Source organism: Sciurus carolinensis, chromosome 11 (genome assembly GCF_902686445.1).
Source record: "Sciurus carolinensis chromosome 11, mSciCar1.2, whole genome shotgun sequence".
In the NCBI taxonomy this organism is placed as follows: domain Eukaryota; kingdom Metazoa; phylum Chordata; class Mammalia; order Rodentia; family Sciuridae; genus Sciurus; species Sciurus carolinensis.
In genome coordinates this window covers 126124013-126149877 of record NC_062223.1, presented here as the reverse complement: position 1 = coordinate 126149877, position 25865 = coordinate 126124013, and the positions used below count along the sequence as shown (strand labels likewise).

The following is a 25865-nucleotide window of genomic DNA, read 5'->3' as shown; positions in this document are numbered from 1 at the left end:
CCAGTGGCTTTAGGACTTGTCTTGGTTTCCTAGAGCTGCCATAACAAAGCACCACAATCCGGTGCTTAAAACAGCAGCACTTTGTTCTTTCATAGCTTCAGAGGCCAACAAGTCAGATATCGAGGGTTCAGCAGGCCACGCCTTTCGGATGTCTAAGGAAGAGGTTTTCTGTCTCGTCCAGCCCTGGTGGCTCCTGCTTACATTATGGCAAGCATCATTCCAATCTCTGCCTCTGTCTTCACATGGTTGCCTCTGAGTCTGTGTCATCTGCTCCTCTCAAAAGGACACTGGTCATTGGATTTAGGAAGGAACCTCTCTAAACCCAGAAAGATCTCATGTCTAAATCCTTAGAGATTTATTAGTACCTAACTAATCTGCAAGACCCTATTTCTAAATGGGATCACATTCTAAGGTTCTGGGTAGACATGGATTTGCAGATACAGTTCAACCCACTGCAGGACCCTAGTCTTTATGTCATCACCAACACAAAGCATGAGTGTGATCAAGTTCCATCTCCTCTGTCAATTTTGCCAATCAGATGGAAAATAATGACATCTGTCCTGCTATGGTTTGGTGGAGGCTCTAATGAGATCAGGAAGGGAAATGGTTTGAAAAGATGAAAGGGCTTAGATAGGGAAATAGCCAAAGAGTGGGTGTGCATTGATTCTGTCTACATCCCTATCCAGCTCTGTCCTTTCTCCATGCCCGAAACTGTACCTGCATCTTCAGACTGTCACCTTTCAGGGGCCACAAGCATCTGCCCATTGCAAACCATCTCCTTGCTTCCCACACAGACCTAAGACTCACCCTGACACCAGAGGCAAGATATCAGTTCATTTCTATAATGGACCTAATTAAAGACTGGTTTTATTAGACCTGATCCTATATTTTTTTGTTCTTTGTTTTTTGGGGTTTTTTTTTAAATCAGGAATTGAACTCAGGGGCACTTAACTACTCAGTCACATCCTCAGCACTTTCTTATATTTTATTTAGAGAAAGGGTCTCGCTAAGTTGTTTAGGGCCTCTCTAAATTGCTGAGACTGGCTTTGAACTCATGATCCTCCTGCCTCAGCCTATGGAGTCGCTGGGATTAAAGGCATGCACCACCACACCCAGCTATCAAACCTGAATTATTTTGTGCTTTCGGCTTACAAGTCCAGTTTAATTTTTTTTTTTAATTTTTTTTAAGTTGTCAATGGGCCTTTATTTTCTAAACTTATTTATTTATATGTAGTGCTGAGAATTGAACCCAGGGCCTCACACATGCTAGGCAAGTGCTCTACCACTGATCTACAACCCAATCCCCCCAGTCTGATTTTTGTGCATGATAATAATCTTTTTAGTTCTTTTTTCTTTCCACAGCCCAGTACTCATGCCAGGAAGCCAAGTTACCCCCAACCAGGTCTGCATGGAGACTGAAAACCCTGGTCTCCTGAGCTGACCCACACACAAAACTCCATCACAGCTCACTTCTCTCTGAACTGGGGCCTGAGCCACCCAGGTCAACCCAGCCCAGTGACATGGGGCCTTCTATCCCTTCTCCCCCTCCTCCTCCAGACCCTGCTTCGAGATGGCAAGCGTGAGAGCATCGTCAGCACCCTCTTCATCTCCCCTGGCGACATAGAGAATGGACAGAGCATTGTGTGCCGTGCTACCAACAAAGCCATCCCTGGGGGGAAGGAGACTTCAGTCACCATCGACATCCAGCGTGAGTACTGACCAGCCCCACCTGGTCTGGCCAGGCCCAGTATGGGAACCCCTGCCCACCACTGAGGCCATCTGAAGGCAGAGGATGGACAAGACAGCTCTGTGGATTGGCCATTTTTGGAGAATGGGCACAAAGGACTCTCTTGTTCTTATTACCATGTGAAGCACAGATGAGGGTTCTCTGCAAAGGACATCTTCAAGTCATATTTTAACACCTATATATCCACATCAACAAACAGTCAGTCACTGCCCCCACTGGCTTGCTGTTGGAAAGGCAGCCTGGGCAAAAATGCTGGGAGCTGACTCAGGGTCCAGAATGGGTCATATCCCTGTGCCCTAGAGAGGGTCTACAGAGCTGCTCTCCCGAAAGGGTTAGTCGAGGGGCTAAGAGGAAGAGGAGGAAGGTGGGTGTTCAGTCAGCTCGTACTTTGCATGCATTGTCACATTTAGTCTTTATAACAGCTGCTTGGAGGAAATATGACTGTGGTCCCTATGACTGGGGAAACTGAAGCATCAAAAGTTTGGTTAATTTTCCCAAGGCCACAAGGGTGGCCAGGCAGGTGAGTTTTCCAGAACCCACCCTGAGAGTCCATCTTCTCCACTCCCAGCCAGCCTTTGGCAGGTGTGGCTATTACAATGATATCAATAATATCATGCTGTTAAGCTCCACCAGCATCACATTTCAAAACTCACCTAAAGGAGACCTCTAAAGATCTCCTGAAAGTCCCCCTAAGTTCCTGTAAGCCCCAAGAACCAAGGAGACCTCATCAAGGCCTTACTCACAGGGTCAGTTTTGTGTAGGTTGAAGTATCAGCCTTCAAAGGTGGACTTCTCCCTTCTCAGATGCCCTCCCTGCCATAGAACATAATGCCACTGCGTGCTGGTGACCTCTTGGTCCTAGACTCTGGGTGACATGGCTGGAGTTGTAGGCTGGCATTCATATCCTCCTCAGTACTTCACTCATTTTAAAAGAAATGATTTAAAACACTTCCTAACAGCCCTGACTCATCTAAGGGTTCTTGCTTGATTCTGGGCTCCATGTGGCTCCCCAGCGATCTGGAGTCCACAAGGGCTGTACCTTAGGATTTCTAGAGTCTGTCTGGGCTTCCAGAGAGCAGAAGTTCCTCCTTCATTGTCCAGCATCCTGACTTCATTTAGATTCCAGAGGAAGAAAGAAATGGTTCTAAACATCAGGAGGGTCCCAGTGCCCAAAGACAATGGTGGAATTCTTGGGAGGGCTTATCTTCACTACCTTGCCAGCAACTAACAAACCCCTTGAACCCACAATGCACACCCCAAGGCTGCTTCTTCAGTCCTCATTAATGAGAGCTGAGAGCAGCAGAGCTTTTGCAGAGCCTAGGGCCAGGAAGCTAGAGGGAGGTAACTAGGGCACAAAATTTAGGAAGGCCTACATTGATGGTATAAGTACAGGGTGGGTCCTGAGAGGAAGGGTCTCCTTCAGTATGGCACCTGAGTTTCCTCCATTTCTTGGCCTTAGTCCTTCCCTGTCTCCCAGCACCACCTGCTTCCATCCCAGCGAACTCTGCTAAGGAGCAGAGGCCCAGCTCTGAGAGGAGACAAGACTCTATTGAGCCAGACAGTGCAGCAGCCAAAACAGTTCCACTACCCAGGAGCTTGGCAGACCTGAGCTTCTCACTCCCCACTCCCCACTAACTTGGTTTTCTTGTCTGATCTGACCAATGATACCTAAGATCTTTGCTTGCTCTAGGATTGACCATGAAGAAGAGCTCTCTTTCTAGACAAAAGCCTAATCTGGGGGAGATATAAGGCATTGAAGCCCCCTAATATTTGTGGCCACTGCATGGGCCCCTGATTTCCTTCCCCCATCCTGGGCAGGAGACTTATGCCAGCTACAGAATTCTGTAAAAACGAACAACCTAACTGGCTCCCCCATGACAGCAGCCAGGGCCCTGGCAGGGATAGGAAAGAGAAGCAGCGTTTCTGCTCCAGGCCACTCTCCATCACCCCAAAAGAACCTCTCCCAGCAACAAAAGAGTCATCATGGTAACAGCCCACCCGGCTATTCAAAGACATCCTCTAGATGCACTCCAGCAAAAGGATCAATTTACCAGGCTACACATGCTCTGGGGTCTGCATCAAGATGTCAAGGACCTCTCCAGGTCTCTCAGCCCTGCCTGACTTTGCTTCCAAGAACATCTCAACTGTATCAAGGGGAAGGCATCCAGGCTGAGGCCAGAGTGAGGCTCAGGACCCAGGTCTCTGGTTTCCTGGAAGGGCCCATCCGAGGCAGCATAGGGTAGAGGTTAAGGCTTGACATTCTTCCTGGTTTGAATACGGGTTCTGTCACTTACTGAGTGACACTGACCTGGCTACTCACTCCGTGCCTCTGTTTCCCCATTCATATATGGTGATAGTCAGACTTACTCCTAAGGTTGCAGTGAGAATTTGATTAAATCATTTGTGTCAACCCCCAGCACTGTGCCTAACTCATTATGAGCACTATAGCCAATTCCTTAGGACACACACAGTCACAGGTACGTGGCGGCCGCTTCCCAGGTGACCCCCCCCCAGCCCTAACAGGGGACAGGTATTTATCCTTTTGCACATGTACTCCATCTCCCCTAGCCAGAGGTTGTTTGTATGTGCCTGCCAAGCAAAAGAACAGCCTCACCCGCAGCTCCCTCTGCCCCCTCCTTCCTCTTCCATTGATTCATTTGTTCATTCTGTAAGCGTCCGACTGTTTGCCGTGGACATCGTGGGCTGGATCAGAGCCGCCTGTGCAAACCTGCTCATTTTCTCAGTCAACCAAGAAGCATCCAAACTCAGCAAAAGCACATTTGTTGTTTGTTTCCCTTGGTCTTTATATGTTACCCAACGGAAGACAAAGCCCCCAGATTGAGTAATGGGAGAGAAAGCTTAACACCCCCAAAGCCTCGCCACATCTGGACTCCGTGTCCAGCTGCCAAGTTTCGAATGGATGTGCTATAAAATCACTGAGTCATGAAGTTTCTCTTTCCCAGAACCTCCTCCATGTAATACTTGCTCTGAAAACACACACACACACACACACAGACGCACGCATGCAGGTTGCTGATAGAAACACTAACAGACTCTCAGCTGTAACATCTGTTCAATGTGATCTCAGTTCCACTAGCTACATCAAAGCTGCCCTCCTGCAAGTTATGCAGCCGACATCACAAGTGGGATTAAAATCATGTTTAATAGTTGGATATGACATAAACTATTTATACTTCGGGAGCTTGGCAGACTCCTGGAAATTCATATCCTGCACATCTAGAGGAGACTGGAGAGGAGTGGAGTAGGGACATGGGCATCTCTGGGTCTGGGGTGGAGGTGTGCAGGTAAAACTGGTGCGTATGGAGCCCTCCTGGGACTGCTGTCCTGCAGCTCTTCAGGACAGGTTGGGGACTAAGCATATTGCAAAAAGGACCAGAGGTAACAGGAGAGAGGCCTTCATATGCCAAACTGACAATGGCAGGTGTGTGATGGCACATCAGGCAGCAAGAAGGGTCCTCCAACAGGAGTGCTCCATTCCCCTGCCTCCCAAAGGCCCAACACTTTGTAAAGGACACACAGATGAGGGATGGGCCTTTCATCCCTCAAATTTTCCCCCAAATTCTATGGTGGGCTCCTACAGTCTATTGAAATGACACCCTCACTTCCTCAAACAAGAGCTGGTTTCACAGTATTGGAATTCATCGTGTGAGGACACAGACCAGCTGCATATTGGATCCAGATGACAATCGCCAAACCCCTATGTCTTCAGACATGCTTCCCCACAGCAAGGTGCAGGTTCCTCTCTGGGTCTCCATAGGTGATCAGCTTGGCTGCCAACCCTGCATGGAAAGAGGATCGGGCACCTGATTTGGTTTCGTCCTGGAATCTGGTGGGCAGCAGCTTGAGAGAGGATGCAGGATTTGGGGGGTAGCAGGAGAGGGTCCTGGGAGGTGGGAGGAGAGTTCTCATGGCTATTCCTTGTTACATGCATCTTTATGACCACTTGCATTATACTTGAAATGGTTGAAATAGTCACTTATGTTAGTCAGTTTTTCACTACTATAACAAATGCCTGAGATAATCAACTTATAAAAAGGAAAGGTTGATTTGGAATCACAGTTTTGGAGGTTCCGGGTCCATGGTCTATTGACCCTGTTGCTTTGGACATGTGGCAAGGTAGCATATCATGGCAGGAGAACGTGGCAGAGTGAGATGGCTCACTTCATAGCCAGGGAGCAAAAGAGACAAAGGGTCCCACAGCATCCCCCTACCAACAGCACACACCCAATGACTTAAAGACCTCCCACTAGGGCCCACCTCTCAATAGCACTTTGTAATTGCCCACAAAAAAAGTAGCAGGCCAGCTGCTCCTATACCAGATGCTTCCCAGATGTGTGGTTCCCCTTCCTGAACTAGGAGATATTGTGAAAATAGGCTCCCAGCACAGGTAACCACCTGCTAGTCAGATGATGGAGTTCTCTCCCCAGCATCTGCAGATCCCAGTGAGCCCAGTGGACACCTCAGAGGCCCAACCCCCATGTCCCCACACTGGCAATGAAACATGACGCAGCCTGAGCGCTGGCATGCAGGGGGTCAGCAGTCAAATGACCTCACCTCCAGCCTCGGTCTGCAGCTGCAGGGCTGTGTGCGTGACTCTCTGAGAGTCTCAGAACCCCACCTGCCTCAACCAGGAGCCTGGCCCCAGTGGTTGGAATCTTTTTCCCTGTGCTGCCTCTCACAAGGAATCAAAGGGGTCAGTATGTTCTTGATGACCTCTGCAGAACTGGCTTTCTTCTTTTATCTGCGAATGGACTGAACCCCCTAGCAAATCCTCATGATCTTCCAGCAATTTGCTCTTTGTGTTGGTGGGGAGCAGCCCAGGGTGCTGGCTAGCACAAGGGGACTGAGCTACCCTTTAACTCAGCCTAAAGTTGAAAGCCAGCCGGGACTCCAGGCCATGACAAGGGAGAAGCACAAGCACTGGCTCATGGTCTTCCCTCCCTTGGGGCACTGATGACTCAGGGGATAGAGTCTGGGAGCTACTGGGAGCCCAGCAGCAGGGTGACCCAACCTTAGGAGGAGGTCCAGAGCCAGCTGCCCCTGAGCTGGACAGGGCCAGGCTGACATGAGGCCATTTGTGGGCTGATCTCCACCTCTGCCTCTCTGCTGAAGACCCCTCAAGCTCCATTTCCATCTTTCCATCTCTCAAGTCTCTTTTTCCTCCTCTCTTTTCTCTCTTTCTTGTTATTTCGTTTGGACTTCCTCCCAACAGCATTTGTTTCTCTGTCATTTTCTGCCTCAGCATGCTGGGTCTCCCTTGGTCTTCTGCTTTCAGTGTGAAATTTTCCTGTGATTATGCATCTGTAAATATGTCTGTCTGTCTGTGTTCATCTCTCTGCTTCTCTAAGCTTCTGTTTCCTTTTCTTCTTCTTCATTTCTCAATCTGTCTATCTGTCCACCTATTTATCAGTCCCTTTCTCCCTCATCTTTGTATCTGTCCCTCTGTCTCTCTCTCCCTCTCTTTCCCCTCCCTCATCTCTGTACCTGTCTCTTTGCCTCTCTCCATCTTCCTCTCTGTTTCTGTCTGTCTGTCCCTCTCTGTCAGTCTGTCCTGGGTCTCAGTCTTCCTCTGTGTTTTTATCTCTCCTTCCTGTGCATGACACTCTGCCTGCTTCTCATCCCATCTGCACAGATCTCTGTGTCTTACTGTCACTGGTTCCTGTCTCTCCCTTTCTCTCTCCCTCTCTCTGATTTTCTGTCTCCTCCACTTCCCACCATTTAGCACTTCAGAGTCTGGCTTCTTATTGTGTCAAATGAGAAAACTATAGCCCCAGCCCCAGGAGCTGAGGGCCTGGTGACACCAGTCAGGACTCAGCGGAGATGATCATGCTGATGAAAGGGTGTAAATGCCACTTTCAAGTTACCAGATGCCCCAGAACTTTTGCACAGAGAGAAACAAACAGACATTTTGAAGACAGAAAGCTGGTATTGAAATGGGGCTGGGTGTGCACACTCCCCCAAGCCCTGTACCAGCTTCTCCTCTGCTTCCTGAAGTGTTTTGTTCTGTGCAGAAGCTGGAGGCTGGACAGAATGCTCCTGGGACCCAAACATCAGCAGCTCCCTGCAGGACATTCACTTCAGTACCAGGCCTTGAATCCACAGAGGGGCCAAGGTTCCCCCCGGGACCCAAAGAGGTTTACACCTCCAAGGAGTAGAAGCCTCCTGCTGAGCCTCTCTTTCTGAAGACCATGAGGGTGGTGGCTATTCTGAGGGCCCCTGAGTGGTGGGATGTCTGGCCTTAACCTCCTGATCATACAGAGGGTCTTTCTGCCTCATTCTTCCCCCAATCTGCAAACAAATCCCTTCTCCCCACAGACCCCCCACTTGTCAACCTGTCAGTGGAACCACAGCCGGTGCTGGAGGACAACGTCGTCACATTCCACTGCTCTGCAAAGGCCAACCCAGCTGTCACCCAGTACAGGTGAGCATCACTGCTGTGGAGGCACAGCCAGGCCTCGGCCCCCAACCCCACGCCTGTCACGTAGGATGTCGCTTATCGTCCATGCGTGGCCAACTCGCATGACTCACAGCAGGTGTCCATATAGCCTTGTAATCAAATAAACCCCACAGCCACCCACCTGTGGGCCAGGTGGACTTTTCCTTTCCTTCCTGCAGCACACAGGCCTCTTCCACAGGAGGCAGGAAGCAGGGCCCCTCTTGTTTGAACAGCTTGTTTATTCGGTATTTCAGAAAAGAGGAAAAAAGTCTCAGGAGCAAAGTCAAAACACACCAGGAGAGTCAGTAAGTTTGTACTCGTTCGCCCTCAGGGTCCAGAGGACACCTTAGGATCCTACAGGCCCCAAGGTCCCCATGTGTCCTTTCCACAGCACTGATAAAAGCATCATTGTTTTTATATGCTTATTTCTGCCTTTTTTTCAGTATTAGGGAATGAACCCAGAAGGTTTTTCCCCCAGCCCTTTTTATTTTATTTTGAGACAGGGTTTCACTCACTTGTATCTCTGCCTCTTGACAGAGCTTCTTAAAGGCAAGAACTGCAGTTTAGTCTCATGGCTCTCAGCATGTAGCAAGCACATGGCATAAAACGAGGGCTCCTTACGTGCATTTGACAGATGGGGTCTCTGAAGGCACAGAGCTGCTCCTCCGGGAGCCTCCCCGCCTATGTGCATCACCACAGAGGAGTCCAGAGACTGGTGAGGCTGAGGATGCTCACCTCACCTCCTTTGTATGTTCCTCGGTGAAACTCACCAAGGCCCTAACTCAGCCCCAGCCCTTCCCACCAGCCCAGGCTCCAGGGCAGGGCCCAGGTTATCACCTCTGCCATGGATTTGGGTCATTAAGCTGCAGCTTCAGCCAATGCCAAGGATGCTAATGGTCCCCGTCTAGGAAAGCAGCCGGACTCGGGAAGTGGAAAACTGGGGAGACAGGAGGCAGCACGGCCCCAGCGGGCAGAAGGGAAGGAAATGGGCCAAAGAGGCAGCTGAGACTCAGGTTGCACATAAGGAACAGCTCCCCGCAGCGTGGATAATTAAGCAGCACTGGAACCAGGAACCCAGGAAGGGCATCAAGGCTCTCCCTGAGGACATTTTAAAATAGGATGGAAACCCATCTGCCCTGCCTGATTTAACCCTTCCCTTCCCTGGATGCAGGAAAATTAATGACCTTCAGGGTCCCTTCCAAGCTGAGGACCCCTGGCTCCCAGAAATTGTGCAGCCCATTCAGGTCCAGCAGGCAGATCTGGTGTGACTGGGGTCTGGCATCTATCCAGAAGTGACTTAAAGATGCAGAAGGAAAAACCAAGACTCCCCATCTCTGAACTTCCACCCTGGACCTGCCAAGCCTGGGCCACTCTCCTGTCTGCTCCCAGCTCTAAGTTCATGGCCCCAAAATACCAGGTGTAACATGCCCAGAAAACACTTCTAATGCCAGTTTCCCAGGGCAGCCCCTCTAACTTAGAAAGCCCCCACCCTGGACCTACACCCACCCCATTCACCCTTACAACTGTCCCCCAAATGCCTGTGGAATCCCAGAGACAGGGACAGACAGACTCCAATCTCCACTTCTTGTCACTGCCAGGCTTCTGGTCACCTGAGTACTTTAGTGATCAGAGGCTGGACAGACAGCAGGACAAGTTCCAGGAGATAAGACCTCCATCAGCAGTGCCCTACACTGTGGCAGGTGATGCAAACACTCAGGAAACCAGGCTGCTGGGCCTGACCACCAGGGCCACCCACTTCAAAAACAAAACAGAAGACCAATAAAATAAAGATAAGGTTATTATAAAGCACATGTGGCCAAATATGAAAACATGGTATATCTAGATGAAGAAAAGATGGCAGTTAACAGGACTATTCTTGTAACTTTTCTCTCATTTTGAAAGTTGGGATTTTTTCCAACTAAAAAGTTAATAACCACACAGAGAACATACAGGTTTTCCTAGGCGACAGAGTCCTGTGGGATTCCCTTCCTCTCTGTCCCACTCTGGAGCTCAGGGCACCCCAAATGAGCTTCTGGTGTACAGAGGAACACTTAGGAGCAGGAAGGGAACTAGTTCTTACTCATCACTGTCCCTCATGATTAGTCAAAGGCCCTAAAAACATGTTAGGGCAGGCTTGGGCTCCCTGCAGGACTCTAAAGGCTTTGGGGGAGCCCTCTAGCACCCAGGAAAACGTGGGAGAGCCAGGGTGGGCTGAACTACAGAGAAAGGAGGTGGAAGGGCTGTGGAGAGAGGAGACCGCGGACACCTGCTTCCACCCACATCTGCTCAGCCCCTCCCCACCCCCACAAGACCTCACCAAGCAGCAAGATTCTCGTTCTAAAGGCAGTGTTGAAACCCAGGAGGAAAAAGCCTTAAGCAAATCTCATCACATAAGTACATTGATTTTTCCCAACTGACTTTGACGCGATTACAGGGATCTTTGTTTCTTTATTTCTATTCGTCTTGATTGCTTCCTTTCTGGTCCTCCTAAGAGGTGGTAATCTCTGAAATTAGAGATTGGCCTTCCTCCATGCCCACACCCCGAAAGGGGCTTGGCTGGGCATGGAGGCTGTTACTTCAGCTGTCCCCGGGGCCTGGGGCTGAGAGATGCTCTAGGCTCTTTCTTCGGAGAGTCTTTCGGGGTATCCCCAGCAGACCTCAGTTTGGGGAATGGCACTGCAGGACTGTTCAGTGCTCCAGCCTGAGCGCTGTGACATGCCAGGCCTCCTGATTCTGTGATATAAATAATTAAGCCTCTTACATTTGTTCAAACCAAATTAGACATGGATTGGGAAAGGCTTAAGCTGACTCCATTTCAGAGGGACTGGGAGAGGTGGTGGAAATAACAGCAGAAGCCCTAGGATGCTCCCACCCCCAGGAGGAAGAGGAGACACAGACCAACAGGAGAAGAGAGGAGGGATGAGAGAAGGGGTGAGGGGCTCTTTGGTTTCCAGCCCTGATGCCATGGCCTGAGTGCAGTGGTTAGAGCCTTTGGGCTTGAAAAGGGCCCCTCAGAGGCTGTTTAGTGTGGGAGGGAAGAAGAGAGGGGAGGAAAGACTGGCTGGACTGGCTGAGCAAGATGGGAGCAGAGGTCTCTGGTGGGAAGCAGGGAAGAGGCCCTGACCTGAGGCTCCAACCCCCATAGCCAGCTCCTGCTGTAACCCTGAGAGAGGGTCAGAGACTCCCCACTATCCTCCTGCTGCCTCTAACGAAGGGATGGCCATACAGAGGACCCATCCAGAGAGCATGGCTCTGCTCCAGCAGGAAAGCTTCCTCTACCACCGCTGGCTGCATCCTCCTGTCTCTTCCTTCTTGACTCCTCACATGATAGGAGAGGCCAGCCTGGCAGGGACCTAGTGGGCTGAGTTCCAGGCCTGCTGGGCCCCAGGAGTTTTCCTGATAACTCAGGGCCAAGTCTGTGTAGCTTTGCCCTAGGGAGGGACCCTGGTCAGAGAAGGGAGAAGACCCAACTTCTCAGGCCTGCCGATCAGACCTAGTAATCCTGGACCCTGGCCAGCCCCAGCCAGCCCCAGCCTCAACCCCAGTCCCCTGGTTCTGTAAGTAGCCAGGAGCAGAGGCCTGTTCTGGGTAGAGCAGGGCTTCTTCCTGTCCTCCTCCCCACGCAGCCAGCTCCCCCCGCTGCCCTCACCACCGCTCCAACTCCCTTGCTTCAGCAGAGTAGAAGAAATAGGGTCTGGACACAGATCCCCGACTGTGTGTCTGAAACTGAATTAATCCACCTCAGGCAGGGGCCGTGCCTGACTATTAAGTCTGGTCATTAAATTAAACTTAGGAATTGAAACGATTCATGAATAACTCATAATGGTTTGTTGGGAAGCTCCTTAAGCTCTCAGGGAGCTATGCTTTGCTCTTGTTGTTAAACTATAATTGTTATTATTAATCGTGTTCTTAATAATTACCCGATATTAATTCAAGATAACAACTGCGTGGTGCCAGCCTAGGTGTTTCGTGGGATGCACAAAAGTGGTGTCTTTCGGGACTAGACCAGACTGAGCCAAGGACTGGTAGAGAGGAGAGAGGAGATGGGACTCAGGAAGACCAGGAAAGGTATAAGAGGACAGGAAGGGGAAGAGAGCACTAGGGGCCACAGGGGAGCCATGTTTGTAGGGAGCCATGGTGGAGACTGGGGAGCCATGGTGGAGGCTAAGCAGCCTCTCCGGCTTTGGAAAGACGCAGTCCTGAAGCAGCCTTGAGCTGCAGTAGGAGAAACCTGTTTAGAAATTCTGTGATTTCACAGAGTGACTGCTGTCCACAACAGGATTTTACCAGGGAAGTGGTGAGCTCTCTTTCCTTGGAGATCTGCAAGGAAGGGTCCCACCTTCCCATATATGCACACGCGCATGCATGTACATACTCATACACACATGCAAAGACTCACATGCACACGCATGCACAATGCACACAGGCACCCATGTGGGGCTGCAACTCTACAGACACAGAGAAGGGACCTAGTGGCTGGTTCAATGCAGTGATAGCCATCCCAGGGTCAGTCAGAACCAAGCCAAGCCTAAGGCTTTTTTCTCTGTCATTCCCGTTCCCTGTGGTACTTCCTATCTGCCTCCCCTGAATCAGGGTTGATGGAGCTGTGACCTTGTAATAAAGCTAGAGTGCGAGGGCAGAGGCTGGGGAGGAATCAAAGCAAGTGCCACTCCTGGGAAAGAGGTTGAATGGACTTCCGGGGAGAGCAGGAGCACCAGGAGGGACCCACACTGGCAGCAGGAGTCAGGACTGAGAGAGGGAACAATGTGGGAAGAGAGGGGCAGGCAGGACAGCTCCATCACACCCCTCCAACATCTCACTGTGTTTGAAAACCAAGCTTCCTAGAGCCTCAGTTTTCTCTGTGTGCTTAGGGGATGTATGCGCACTGGTGCATAAGCATGTAACCGTTAGACCTTGAACTCCCAGGTCACAGACTTAGACCCCTTTCCCAATGTTGTCTAGTGTGGGGGCCTGTGACAGAGCTCAGGGCAGGACAGCCAGGCTGTTTGGTGTCTGACAGTTGGGTTATCCATACTCCAGCCAGGGAGATAGGCTGGCCAGCCAGAAAACCAAGTCACTTCTCTCCAGAATAACCCACTTATCAAATGCCACTGCCTGCCTAGTGACTATGGCCCCAAAGCCCACCGTCTGCATGACCTCCTGGGTGGGTGCAAGACCGACTCTTCCCTGAGCCTTTGAAGTAACCCTCTGCAGAGACAACCCCTGAGAGAGCTGTTTTCTTGTGGGATGAAGGCATCCAGCTCCCTGAGGGATGACCTTGCATTCGAGGTGCACCTAGCACTCTGGCCTCTGTTGCAGGTGGGCCAAGCAGGGCCAGATCATCAAGGAGGCCTCTGGGGAGGTGTACAGAACCACTGTGGACTACACGTACTTCTCAGAGCCTGTGTCCTGCGAGGTGACCAATGCCCTGGGCAGCACCAACCTCAGCCGCACAGTGGACGTCTATTGTGAGTGCAGAAATTTGGGGGCTTCTCTGCACGAGCAGACATGGGGTAGTCTCTGACTGGAGGAACCGTGACTGGATTCATTGCATACAACATAAACGTTATGCTTCCCAAGTGTGCAGTGCTTTGTACTTTGCAAAAAGCTTCCTTGTCTAGTGTTTCATGCTTATTTCGATCTTCAGAAAGATCCAGCTCAGACTGCTATAACAAATTACCATAGTCTGGGTGGCTTAAACAGCAGAAACCAGAATGCCAGAGTGGTTGGTTCTGGTGAGGGCTCCCTTTCTGGCCTCTAGACAGCTGCCTTCTCACCTGTCCTCACATGGACCAGAGAGGGAGAAGTACAAAGCTCTCTTCCGTCCCTTCTTGGTTGTTGCTGTTGTTGTTGTTGTTTTCTCAGTACTGAGGACTAAACCCAGGGGTGCTCTACCTCTGACCTACCCCCAGCCTTTTTATTTTTTAGACATAGTCTCACTAGGTTGCACAGGCTGGCCTTAAACTTGTGATCCTCCTGCCCCAGCCTCCAGAATAGCTGGGATTACAGATGTGTGCCACAGCACGTGGCTCCAAGCACCTTTTTTCTAGGGATGGTACTGCCTACTCCTTGTGGATCTGAGAGAGGCTGAGCGTGGGGGACAGGGGTCTCCTTCTCATTTCCCAAATCCTACTCCCAGACTCCGATCCAGCCCAGGCAGAAGTGCAAAGGAATGGACTGAGTGGATTGAGATGACCCAAGAACCCTGCTCTTCCCCTTCCTCCTGTCACAATTTGGGGGCAGCAGGAGGGTTCCTGGAGCTTCCCATCCCACCTGAGTCCTCTCTTCTTCTTCCTCCCCATCACAGTCGGACCCAGGATGATCACAGAGCCCCAGTCCCTGCTGGTGGATCTGGGCTCTGATGCAGTCTTCAGCTGCGCCTGGATTGGCAACCCATCCCTGACCATCGTATGGATGAAACGGGGCTCCGGCGTGGTGAGTCCACAACTCTGACCCCAGGGCACCTCTGGCAGGCTGGAGGCAGAGTGGGACAGGAGGAGGGCCCCACTCACAGTTAGGTCAGGAGAGTCAGTCTCCAGAAAAGGATCCCATAAAGAAGAGAGGGAACCCGGGTACCCACCTCTACCCCTCTCACTCTGAACACATTCAGTCTTTGCAATTTTGCCCTGTGATGAACCTTATAAGAAAAGAAGGTGGTCAGTAATACATGGCGTTGGGGGAAGTCACTGGACTTTTCAGCTTTTCCCAAATAACACTACCCTTAACCTTAGAGTTACACTTCGCTTTCTTCCTGGGGTCTTCTTTTGAAATGTATGTATTCTTTAGTGTACATGAGTTTGCCATCCACAGGGGCAGCAGTGAGGACCTTAGGTAAGGAAGGAGGGGGAGGCAGAAGGAAGCTGAGCCTCTGAGATGACCAGTAACTGACCAAAGCCACACAGGTATTAGGTGCCAGAACCAGGATGCAACAACAGGTCTAGCTAGGGCCAAAGTCTGCTTTCCTGTCATCACTCCAAACTGTATCCCAAAGGGATACTGAACATGACTCAGAACGCACGGGCCCAGGACCTTCACCATTCAGCTACAGGGTATTTTCATCCATGGCCAGCCTGGGAGAGGAGGAGCCATCGAAGACAGAGGAAGGTCGGCATCCCCTCTCTCTGAGAAAGCTAGGAGTCCTCAGCCAGGGAGTCCCACACCCTTCCTCCCAACGCCGCCCCACAGGGCTGCACCTGGAGCTACCGCAGCAGCATCTCTGTGTAGGTGAGGTCTGCTCTCCACAGTCACAGGGCCCCAGGCTGCCTACTACCTCCCTACCCAGGCTTTTACCAGGACGCTGTCACCTACTACCCAGCCTGCCTCTCGGCCATCCGGTTGAGGGAGGAAAAGAAAGAGTCTCTCCTCTGCTCTTTGTGTCTGACCCTCCCCCATTTTTCTAGGTTCTAAGCAACGAAAAGACCCTGACCCTCAAATCTGTCCGCCAGGAGGATGCTGGGAAGTACGTGTGCCGGGCTGTGGTGCCCCGGGTGGGAGCTGGGGAGCGAGAGGTGACCCTGACAGTCAATGGTAAGACCCCCACTGGGGTGGGCCAGGTGGGGGGGGGGATTCCCAAGGCACCTTGGTACCAAGCATTGCCCCAAAGGGGCTGTCACTGGCTCTGAGACTTGCTACCACCTCCAACTACAGGTCCATAGTAGTCATGCCTGCTCCTTTTGGAGTTCCCGTCAGAGGGAAGTTTGGAGGTGAGGAAGAACCTGGGAGTTTTCTGATCACTTCTCTCCTTTTTGTTATCTTCAAAGGGGTCTCATCCCTAAGAATAATAGCGCATGAATTTTGTCCAGGTCAGGAAAAGAGTCAGCGGTCACAATTTGACCATATTCCTTGTCTGCCCTTTGATAGTGGCTGTGGGGAGTTTATAGACACACACTCCTCTTTCATGACCAGACTCTTCCCATCACACCAGAGCCACTTAGCCATGGACAGCTGTTACCATCCCCAGGGACCAGATGTATCAGATCTCCTTGAGGGCAAGGAACGTGTCTTATTATACACAATGAAAATAAGGACAGCAGGACAGTGTTCTAATCGTGGGAGTCAATCAATGGCTATGGTAGAGGAGCAGGATCTTCCGATCAGATCTGGATACCAGGGTGTGGGTGGTCATGGAGAAGCTGGGACCTAGCCCAGGCCAGACCCAAGAAGGTGTGGTGTCAAAACAGAAATTCCAACGTCCCTGCTTTGATGTGTGCTTGGGCTGTGATGGGAATCTAAAGTTGCCCATTTGTGAGGGTGAGAGACACTGAGGGGGTGTCCCTCAATCATCTCCAAGGGTTTGACCTCATTTCTGGTGTGCCCATGGTCCTTTGGGAGCCCCCTGTTCCCAGCACAGGCTACCTGGGATCAAAACCCTGAGCCAGAGAGCTATGTGCATAGGCCTCTGGAACCAGCACCAAAGCAGAGTCCTAGGAGGGGGCTCACGGAGTCCTGGAAATCAGCCTATTGGCTTCATCTCCACCCAGGAAGCCACCCACTGACAGCCTCATCTATTCTCCCCCTTGGCTAGAGAACTAAAACCAGCTTGGTGCCTCCTCAGCATCCCCCTCTGCTGTCCCCATTAGCCAGCTTCCACTCCCTGTGCATTTCCTTTCCTCTGCCCCTCCCCGACAGGTGTGGCAGCCCCAGAGGGGAGTGAATCTGCCCAGACACCAGAGCGTTCACAGACCACCTGTCCAGGGCAGACCCCAGGCTCCAGAGCGCTCCTGCCTTTCCTGTGTGTCCCCAGGATGCCACCAATAAATTGGCACTGCAGGGCTAAAAATAACAGCATCTGATGGCGCCTCTGTATATCCATGGCAACACAGGCTGCAGCCTTTTCCTGCCGCGCCCGGTGTGTGTCTGACACTCAGCTTAGTGTACCAGGCCGCGGTGAACCAACCACCTTCCCTGCAGCCCGCTCTGGGGAGGGCGCTGGGGAGTCAGGCTGCCCACGCCTGCTGCCGGCTGCAGTTCACACGCCTGGGACCCTCAGACTCACCCGGGTCTTCCAGGGTCCCGGAGCCTGAAGCTATTAATTGAGCATCCTCGTTTCTGGGGAAAAGGGTGAATAAGGAGAGACTCTGACATTTTTCTGTCACATGTAGACATTCAAGCTTCCCAATGGAGATAAAAAGAGGTGTTTTTTTTTTTTTTTTTTTAAGGGGAGAAAGCCTCACCCCCAGCCCACCCTGGAGAACTCCAGCCTTGGAAGAACATTTCTTGGGCTGGACACAGCAGCCTGGGCCCTGGCATTCACCTGGGGTCTGATTTTTCATCTTTCTCTTTCTCGACCTCCACGTCTTTCAGAAGGAGCTCCCCTAGGTTGCCAGGCAGAGAAAAGCTGAAGGGATTGAAGTGAGGAAACTGCTCTGCTTACTTCTGCCAGTCTAGGGCTGCCTGGCACTAGGGCAGGGTATGGATGAAGTGGCTCAGGGAGAGGAGCCTGCCAGGCCCCATCAGAGAGTGAACCCTCTGTCCAGCTCCGGAGAACATGCGGAGGGGTAGTGAAGCCCGTGGACAAGGGCCAGGCATGGGTCAAAGGCATGTGATGGCACAGAAGCATCCAGAATAAGCCCAGTTCCCATCACAATAAATCCCTGTCCATGGGCCCCCTTTGGAGAATAAATTGGTACAAATCTCAACTGAGTGTGCTTAAACCAGGTATCTGCAGGAAGGGGGAGATAATTGCCATTGGCGGACTCCCCCAACCCCATTTTCTTTTTCCTGGTTTTTTGTTTTCTTTTAAGGAGCCCATAAATGCATATACATCTGCTGATAGCTTTTAGAATCTTATGAATCCCTCTGGGAATTCCTAGTTCCCAGAAAAGGAAAAGATTTTATGGTATCATCACTGTTTAGCCCAGCAGCAAATCAAAGCACCATCCATGTTCCAGAAATGTGGAGCCTCATCTCTTTGGACCAAAGTCCTCTTGGAGCTAAAGGGATTTAAAGGCAGAAAGCAGGGCTCAGTCCACTCTTAAAGCCATCTGAGGGTGGAAGCCGCTACCCTAGGTTCCCACCTCTTCCCAAGCCCTTTGCATCCCAACCTCAAGAGAAACCGTGGGAGTGGCTCTCAATACCTTTTTTCCCCTTGACTGAAAGCTACTCATAGAAATGCAAATCTGTTTTAATTAAGGTGGCTAATAAACAGCAATTATGTTTGCAGCAATTTTTGTTTTGTTCCCAGCATAATTTTGCACATCCTCCTGATCCATTGCTCTTACCTGTCTTTTCTAAGACATCACTCCAGGGTTGGGGAAGGGGGCTCAAACACACCCCCATCCCCCAGACAGAAAATTAGCTGAGCAAATGGTTGTAGTAGCTGTTCCTCTTTCCCTTTTAACTGTCAAGTTGGCATCACACAGAAAAGATTTAGGTTAGATAACTGGCAGAACTGGAAAAGAAGCACTGTAGAACAAGTTCTGCCAGGGTGGGCTCTCCTTGATGCCTGATGTGCTAAATGTGACAGGCCACTCTCAGAACTTGCCACCCACAAACGTGTCACACCAGCACACATATTGGATGGGATAAGATTGAGGTGAGTTTTAGAGCGGTGGTCTCACCTGGACCTTCTAGGTATGCATGTGGAGGCAAGATTATGAGCTACAGGATCTACTGAGACACACATGGGATTAAGGCTGCGAACGTGGCCAAGACATTCCACCTATCCAGAGTGATTTCGGCCCCTGGTAGAGGGACAGCACCCGTTTTCTTCCTCGGACTAACCTAGCAGAGGACACCCAATTTGTTAGGCAAGGGCGCCCTCTACTGGAGAACTAAGAAATGGTTTGAACTCCAACAGCTGCCGCACAGGGCGACATTCGTTAAGGCTGTTTTCCTTCATCCTGACACCTGCCCCCGTTCTAGAGCTTCCCAGGCTCACCACCTCCTTCGTAAAGCTTTCCCAGTGCGCCAGATAGAATTATTCTCTTTCCCCTGAAGCCGGTTGGCACTTTATCTGCACTGCTTCTGTAGTATGAACGCTCACCATCTTTTATTACAGTTATTTATGTCTTCTGGGGATTCTGACTTAGAAGCATTCACTCATGATCCCTTGAGAGGTTTACGACTTAATGCCTAATTTATCTTTAAGTCCCCTACCTTGCACTCTACCTTGCACATGCAGACCTTCCGTAAATGTTTGCTGAATGCTTGAATTAATGAATTCACTTTTGAAACCATCAAAGGAGTGTACCGGCTGGGGAATTGCCCTTCCTAGATCCCTAATGTGTCACTGTCTCCCCAACAGGACCCCCCATCATCTCCAGCACCCAGACCCAGCACGCCCTCCACGGTGAGAAAGGCCAGATCAAATGCTTCATCCGGAGCACACCGCCACCCGACCGCATAGTGAGTGCTCCAGGAAGCAGGGCAAGCCTGGCGCCCCTACCCCCCAGCAGCCCAGGGGTCACTTCTGCCAAAAGCCATCAGTCACCCAGTGGGGGCACACCTCCCAGGCTCATTTTCCTCCAAGGAAAATTACATCTGCCTTGTCTCTCTTGGGAACACATCCTGGAAAAAATTATAGACAGCTTCCTTTCTTGGATCAGGAGTGTTTCCAGGATGTGTCTGCCATTCAATTGAGCTCCAGGGTTAATGATTCTAACCAAATCTGCGTCCTAGAGGTAGAGGAAAAGACAAACGACTTCTTCCCTTTCCTGGGTTCAAGGTCAGTCTGGCAAAATCATAAACTGAGTGGAGTTCATAGCTGGCTGCTGCTTTCTGTACCTCCCAGAGCCCTCCTCTTAAAGAGTCTCTTCTGTCCTTCAACGGGGAACTCTGCACCCCACACCATAAGGCTCCCCTCTGAAATGACCGATCCATTCTCCTTCCCTTCTTCCAACTCCTACCCTGCAGGGCAGCCAAGGCACCCTGTGAACTTGTGCCCACCCTTACTCCCCACCCCCAGGTGTTTGCATTTTTTAAAGAGAGAGTCTTTCACCCAAATCCATCTGAAATTGGCAGAAGCTCAGGCATGAAAAGAGAGTACTTGGTAGCACCATTGGGGGAAAGATACTATTTCAGTAATCCCCAGTGCCTAGGAGAGTCCTACCCTAAGACTACCCAGGTAAACACTACAGGAAGTCCTTCCTTTTCACAGGGCAGAAGTGCCAGGAGGGTGGGGTGCAGTGGGGCCAGGTGCTAAGCTGGTGAGAGCCTGTGTGTGCCATCGGTCTGTGCAAATGGTAACTGTCATCCTGGTAAACTAAGATATTATTAGAATATTATTGCTGTTACACATTTTCTCAAGCACTCAGTTCATTCTTTGAAAGATTTAAAAAATGGCAAGAATTTACACATTGAACTAATACCGACACTCCCCCATTCGCTTTGCTTTTTAATTTTTTTTTAAATATAAATGTAAGCCCACAGATCTGTAATCCCAGTTATTCAGGAGGCTGAGGCAAGAGGATGGCAAGTTTGAGGTCACCCTGGGCAACTTAGTGAAACCCTGTTTCAAAATAAGATTTAAAAGGGCTGGGAGAGTTCCTTAGTGGTAGACTCCCAGACTTACCTAGCATGTGAGAGGCCCCGGGTTTGATCCCCAGCACCACACACACACAATTTATAAATATAGCACATACCCATTGTGAAATATCCCATCCAATCACCCTTGAGCATTTGCACACTATCATTATTTCACAGATACCTGACTATAGGCTAGTGATTCTCAAGTACCAATTTTGTCCCCCAGGAGACATTTGGCAGCAACTAAGGACATTTTTTATTGTCACAACTTTGAAGGTTGATACGGGTGTCTTAGTGAGTAGAAGTCAGGGATGCTGTGAACAGGCTGCTGTGCACAGGGCAGCCCTACCACCAAGAAAGAGCTGGTCCAGAGTTTGAGAAACGCTGCTCCCAGCTCACCTGATGCCTCTGGGCACTGACCTGCATGACTCATGAACACTGCGAGCCAGCGTGTGCAAGAGGCTTACATGTTGATGTGCTCGCAATGTTCATGGAATGACTCTGAAAACAATTAAATTGTCTCCCCTGTAAACAAAAATAGATGTTGATCATCTATGTTTTCTCTCCCTTCCTCCTTTTCTCTCTCTTCCCGCCCCCTCATCTCTCTCTCTCTCAAAAAAAAAAAAGACTTTTGAAAAAGCCAAGTCACAAAGCTAGATGGGTCATTCTGGGCCATGATTCTACTTCAGGCTGGGTGAGGCAGCAGCACAGCACAGGGCACCCATGAGGAGGTCCCAGGTGGGAAAGCCACACACAGGGCTCAGCTTGTCACCATAAAATCCCTCTTTGCCAGAAAATGCTCCAAGTGCAGTTGTGCATAAGGTCCTCCTTGGAAGGAAATAGCCTCTGAGGTGGCCCCAACCTCTGTGTGTATATGTGTACATGGACTGTGTGTACATGTGTTGTGTGCACATGTGTTGTGTGTACATGTGTGGTACTGTGTGATCTGCTGCAGTATATCTCTGTGTCATGGTGTGTGCATGCATGTAGTGTGTGATGTGTACATGTGGTGTGTGTTGTGATGTGTATCTGTGTGTGGTGTGGTATATACAGACACAGACATACAAGTTTGAGTATGAATGTTTGAAAGGTGGTATGGTATGTGCATGCCTGTGTGTATAATGTGTATTTGTGATGTGTGTACATGTATATTGTATAGTGCGCTATGTATGTGTGTATATATGTGTAAATATATGCTATATGTGTATATAATGTATATACATGCATGCACATGTGTATGTGTATGGTGTGGCATGTGTGTGCATTTTGTGTACGTGCAGTGTGTTTGTAGTGTGTGGAGTGAAATGCATGCACGTGTGCCTGTGTACATGTTGGTGATGTTTATGTGTTTCGGTATGTGCATGTGTGGATGCATGTCTTGTAGTGCGAGAGGTGTGTGTTGGTGAGGTGGGTGGTATGGTATGCGTGTTCGTGTATGGTGATGTGTGGTGGTGTGTGCTGTGTTTATGTGTGTGATGTGTGTGCAAGTACTCCTGTACAGTTTGGTGGTGTGTGGCAGTGAGCATGAATGTGAACCTGGCCATGTCAGCGCCCGGGCTGGGGAGGTCACTGAGGTCCGGGCATGGGCAGCTCTGCAGGGATCTCCTATTAACTCTGGGCACCCCGGCAGGCCTGGTCCTGGAAGGAGAATGTGCTGGAGTCGGGGACATCCGGGCGCTACACAGTGGAGACGGTCAGCACGGAGGAGGGTGTCATCTCCACCCTGACCATCAGCAACATTGTGCGGGCGGACTTTCAGACCATCTATAACTGCACCGCCTGGAACAGCTTCGGCTCTGACACTGAGATCATCCGACTCAAGGAGCAAGGTGAGGGCTGCCAGGGCCACCAGAGCAACTCAGGGATGAGCAGGGTGGAAGGCAGGTCCAAGAACCAGTCACAGCATTCTTCTTCACCTGCTACACAGCCCCACCTAGCTCCCCTCTGAGGCAAAGGGTACCAGCCCCCATCACAAAGCAGGAAGGGAAAGAAACTTCTGGGAGTGATGGCTCCCCAGGGTGATAATTCAGGGAAAGGTGACCACAGAGCAAGCTGGTCTGACCCATCTTGTTGAGCTGCCCAACAGCTTCCAAAGGCCCTGGACTCCACATACTCTGCCCTTCCTTGTGGACCTGATGCCAAAGTGCCCTTAAGAGGTGTTATGACAGAGTAGTAGTCCCGCAGCGGGTGCCAAGCTCAAGTTAAGAGGTGGTGCTTAGGGGTCAAGATCCCTGGTGTGGGGAGACAGGACCCAGCCAAGCTCAAGTTAAGAGGTGGTGCTTAGGGGCCAAGATCCCTAGTGTGGGGAGGCAGGACCCAGACCATCTGCAGTTCTAGGGGTAGACACCTGGACCACAGAGCTGTAAAAGGAAGACTGGGCAGAAGCGGGCAGAACAGCCAGGTTTGTGTGAGGGGAGGAAAAATGTCCCCCACTGTGACAACCATGCACCAACTGTCCCAGCTCCTTGTCAGACAGATTCTAAGAACTCCAGTCTCTGCTCAAAGTTCCTGGGCACCAACTACCAGGTGGAGAACCTCAGAGGGTCACTGAGGGCTGGTTGCAGAGAAGCTCCACACATAGGCAGCAGTGCTGGTGGTTCTGAAATGGGCTGCAGATCTTGCCCCTGGACCAGTCAGAGCTCAGCCACAGAGGTCCAGAGATGGTGTGCAGCCAGGTAGGGCCTCTTGACCAAAGATTCAGGGCCATGCAGGTGGTCCCAACTGAGCCCCTGAGGCCTCCAGGGATCACATGGCAATCACACCTATGGGTCAAATCTCCCAGCGTCTCCTACCACCTCCTCTGTAATAGGAGCTGCTTTGCATAACGCTTTGCACATGATTTGCATAATATCATCCACACGTCATCCTAACCCGCTGCCCGGCCCCCTGTTGCCTACCCTCCTTGTCTTCCCCTTGGTGCCCCACCCCTGTGCCCTCCCCTTGGTGTTTTCACCCACCCTCAGACCCCCTCCCAGGCTTGACTTCTCTCTCCCCTCCCCCTCTGGAGTGTCCAAGTCAGTCTGAATGAACTCCAAGTTCAGTTGGGCCAGCCTGGATCTCTGGCAGTCCCAGAGATGTCACGGATGGAGGAGGGAGCCCCTCTTGCCCCAGCCCCCTCCAGGTGGCCAATCCCCGTCCCACCCCACCCTGGCCAGCCAGGCCCTGGCTGTGGACGCTTGCTTTATTTCCAAACAGGTTCGGAAATGAAGTCGGGAGCCGGGCTGGAAGCAGGTACGGAAGGAGATGTTGAGAACTTCCCCGGGATGGGGGAGGGATTCTTGGCTAGTGGGGGAGGGGACTGACACGGGGTAGGGAGGCCTGTGCAGGCCACTAACTTCCCTGCCCTCCCCCCATGGAGGGCTTAGTGCAGTCAGAGCAGCTGGAGAGGGGCTCCCAGACAACTGGGGTCTAAGGACCCCAGAGACCTGTCTGCTGCCATGGCCCCAGGGCTCCTTCCTCCCCAGGACACTGGCTCTGCTCCTGCCCCCTCCATTCCTCCCTTCCCTTCTCTTCACAAGCCCCAGCCCCTGGCTCCAGCCCTGGCCCCCCTCTACTTCCGGCTTCCCCTGACCTCTCCACCATTGCTTCCCAGGACGCCTGCCTCCCGGCCCTGCTGCAGCTCGCTTAATTCTGCTTGCTGGCACACCACCTCCAACCCCACTGCAGTCCTCCATGAAGTGTCATCTCACCCGCCAGGCTGAGGCTGCTGGGCCAGGCACAGACCCCACCCCCACACCCTCTGCATCAGAGGGTGGTCATCCGACTCCTTGGGTTGAATTGCTCTGTCTAGACAATTGTACACACACACACACACACACACACACACACACAAGCACAGGGCAAATCAGACTCCACAGAACCAAACAAGTCCACACCAAGGACTTGGGAGTCTACTGTCTCAGTTCTCTGCCCACCCTGGCCCGTGGCCCATATTTCCCCCTTTAACTAGCTCCATGTGAGCCCACTTACCTCTCCTCTCTGGGCACAATCCAGGTCATGGCCAGCTCACAGACAACTCATGCAACCCACACAGAGGTAGCCCAGACAGTTATATTGTCCTGGACTCCCTCACCATCTGGTAGTTCTGTCCTGTCTCCATTCCATGTGTGTCTGTTCATACTCATCTGGAGTTTCCTGATACCTTCTTCCCTTGGTGTCTGCAACTCCTCATGCCCAGTCTCCCTCCTTGGATGGAGTTGGGGTTGAACTTCCCTCTCAGTTCCTTGGGGAGGGAGGAACCCTCCATGGATGCTCTGTCCAGAGAGGAACTGCCTGCACAAGCAGCCTAGGCCAGACCTCAGGAGGCCAGGCCAGGAAGAAACACCAGGAAGAGGAAGGGATGCCACCCCAGAGTCCTGCCGCACCCACCCAGGCTCCCTCCTTCTCTGCCTCTGCCCACCTGCTTGGGAACAGTTCTCAGCCAAGATGGTGGCTCCCTCACCCTGGAGTAGTGGGTAACTACTCAAGGAAATGTGGATTCTCAGAATGCCACAAAGTCAGAAAGGACCTTAGATACTGCTGCCCCGGCTCTATGGATTTACAGATGAGAATCTGAGTCTGAGGATATAAGGACAAATCATGCTTTGGCTCTGAGTTCAGCTGAGACAAGGTTTTTCCTAGGTTTTTCCAAGAAAACTTACTAAGAATCAGAGAACAAACTAAATCAAACCCCAATTTATAAATTTCAAAAAGCATAGAACCAATGAGTTTTCAAAGCAGTTTTCCGTTCCTAATGAAATTAAAACCCAAGAGACAGAAGCATCTGTCAAAGCAAACTTAACTGAGTTCATGTCCTTTTTCTCATTCCTGACTGTTGACAGCAACCCAGACACCACCCTTTTCAATCTTTGTTTGCTGTCCCCACCTCCCCCTGGTCACCTCCTCTATCACTTCTGCAGTGGTCTTGGTCACCTATCAGCAGATAACGTGTGAGTTAGTGTGCAGGTCATGGTTGGCAAAGGAATGGACCAGCTTAACCACATGCTGCCAACCAAGAGGTACCAACTCCTGTGGGTAGGTGTCCCTGCCACCTCCCACACCTTCCCAGCAGCTCCCTGGGGGCCCAGATTTGAGGATTCATTCATCTCATCCTCTCTGTCAAGAAAACAACCAGGGGGCTGGGGACATAGCTCAGTTGGTAGAGTGCTTGCCTCACAAGCACAAGGCCCTGGGTTCAAATCCCCAGCACCAAAGAAAG

At 51.2% G+C, this 25865-nt stretch overlaps 1 protein-coding gene and 1 long non-coding RNA gene across 5 annotated transcripts in view; one reads left to right on the top strand and one right to left on the bottom strand.

Annotated features, from left to right (window-relative positions):
* The window catches only part of LOC124958697 (uncharacterized), a 54603-nt gene extending 29680 nt beyond the window's left edge, over positions 1–24923 (bottom strand). Inside the window, exon 1 of the long non-coding RNA XR_007103932.1 lies at positions 24638–24923. This is a non-coding gene — a long non-coding RNA (uncharacterized LOC124958697). The remainder of the gene's footprint in view (positions 1–24637) is intronic.
* The window catches only part of Kirrel3 (kirre like nephrin family adhesion molecule 3), a 568427-nt gene that overhangs the window by 530122 nt on the left and 12440 nt on the right, over positions 1–25865 (top strand). For 2 of the 4 annotated variants that reach the window (XM_047517041.1, XM_047517039.1), the window contains exons 7-14: positions 1558–1708; positions 8083–8188; positions 13523–13671; positions 14511–14638; positions 15604–15730; positions 19449–19549; positions 22299–22497; positions 23864–23899. In XM_047517041.1, coding sequence (XP_047372997.1) covers positions 1558–1708; positions 8083–8188; positions 13523–13671; positions 14511–14638; positions 15604–15730; positions 19449–19549; positions 22299–22497; positions 23864–23899 — 997 coding nt within the window. The remainder of the gene's footprint in view (positions 1–1557; positions 1709–8082; positions 8189–13522; positions 13672–14510; positions 14639–15603; positions 15731–19448; positions 19550–22298; positions 22498–23863; positions 23900–25865) is intronic. The other 2 variants (XM_047517042.1, XM_047517040.1) reach the window with 1 other exon arrangement.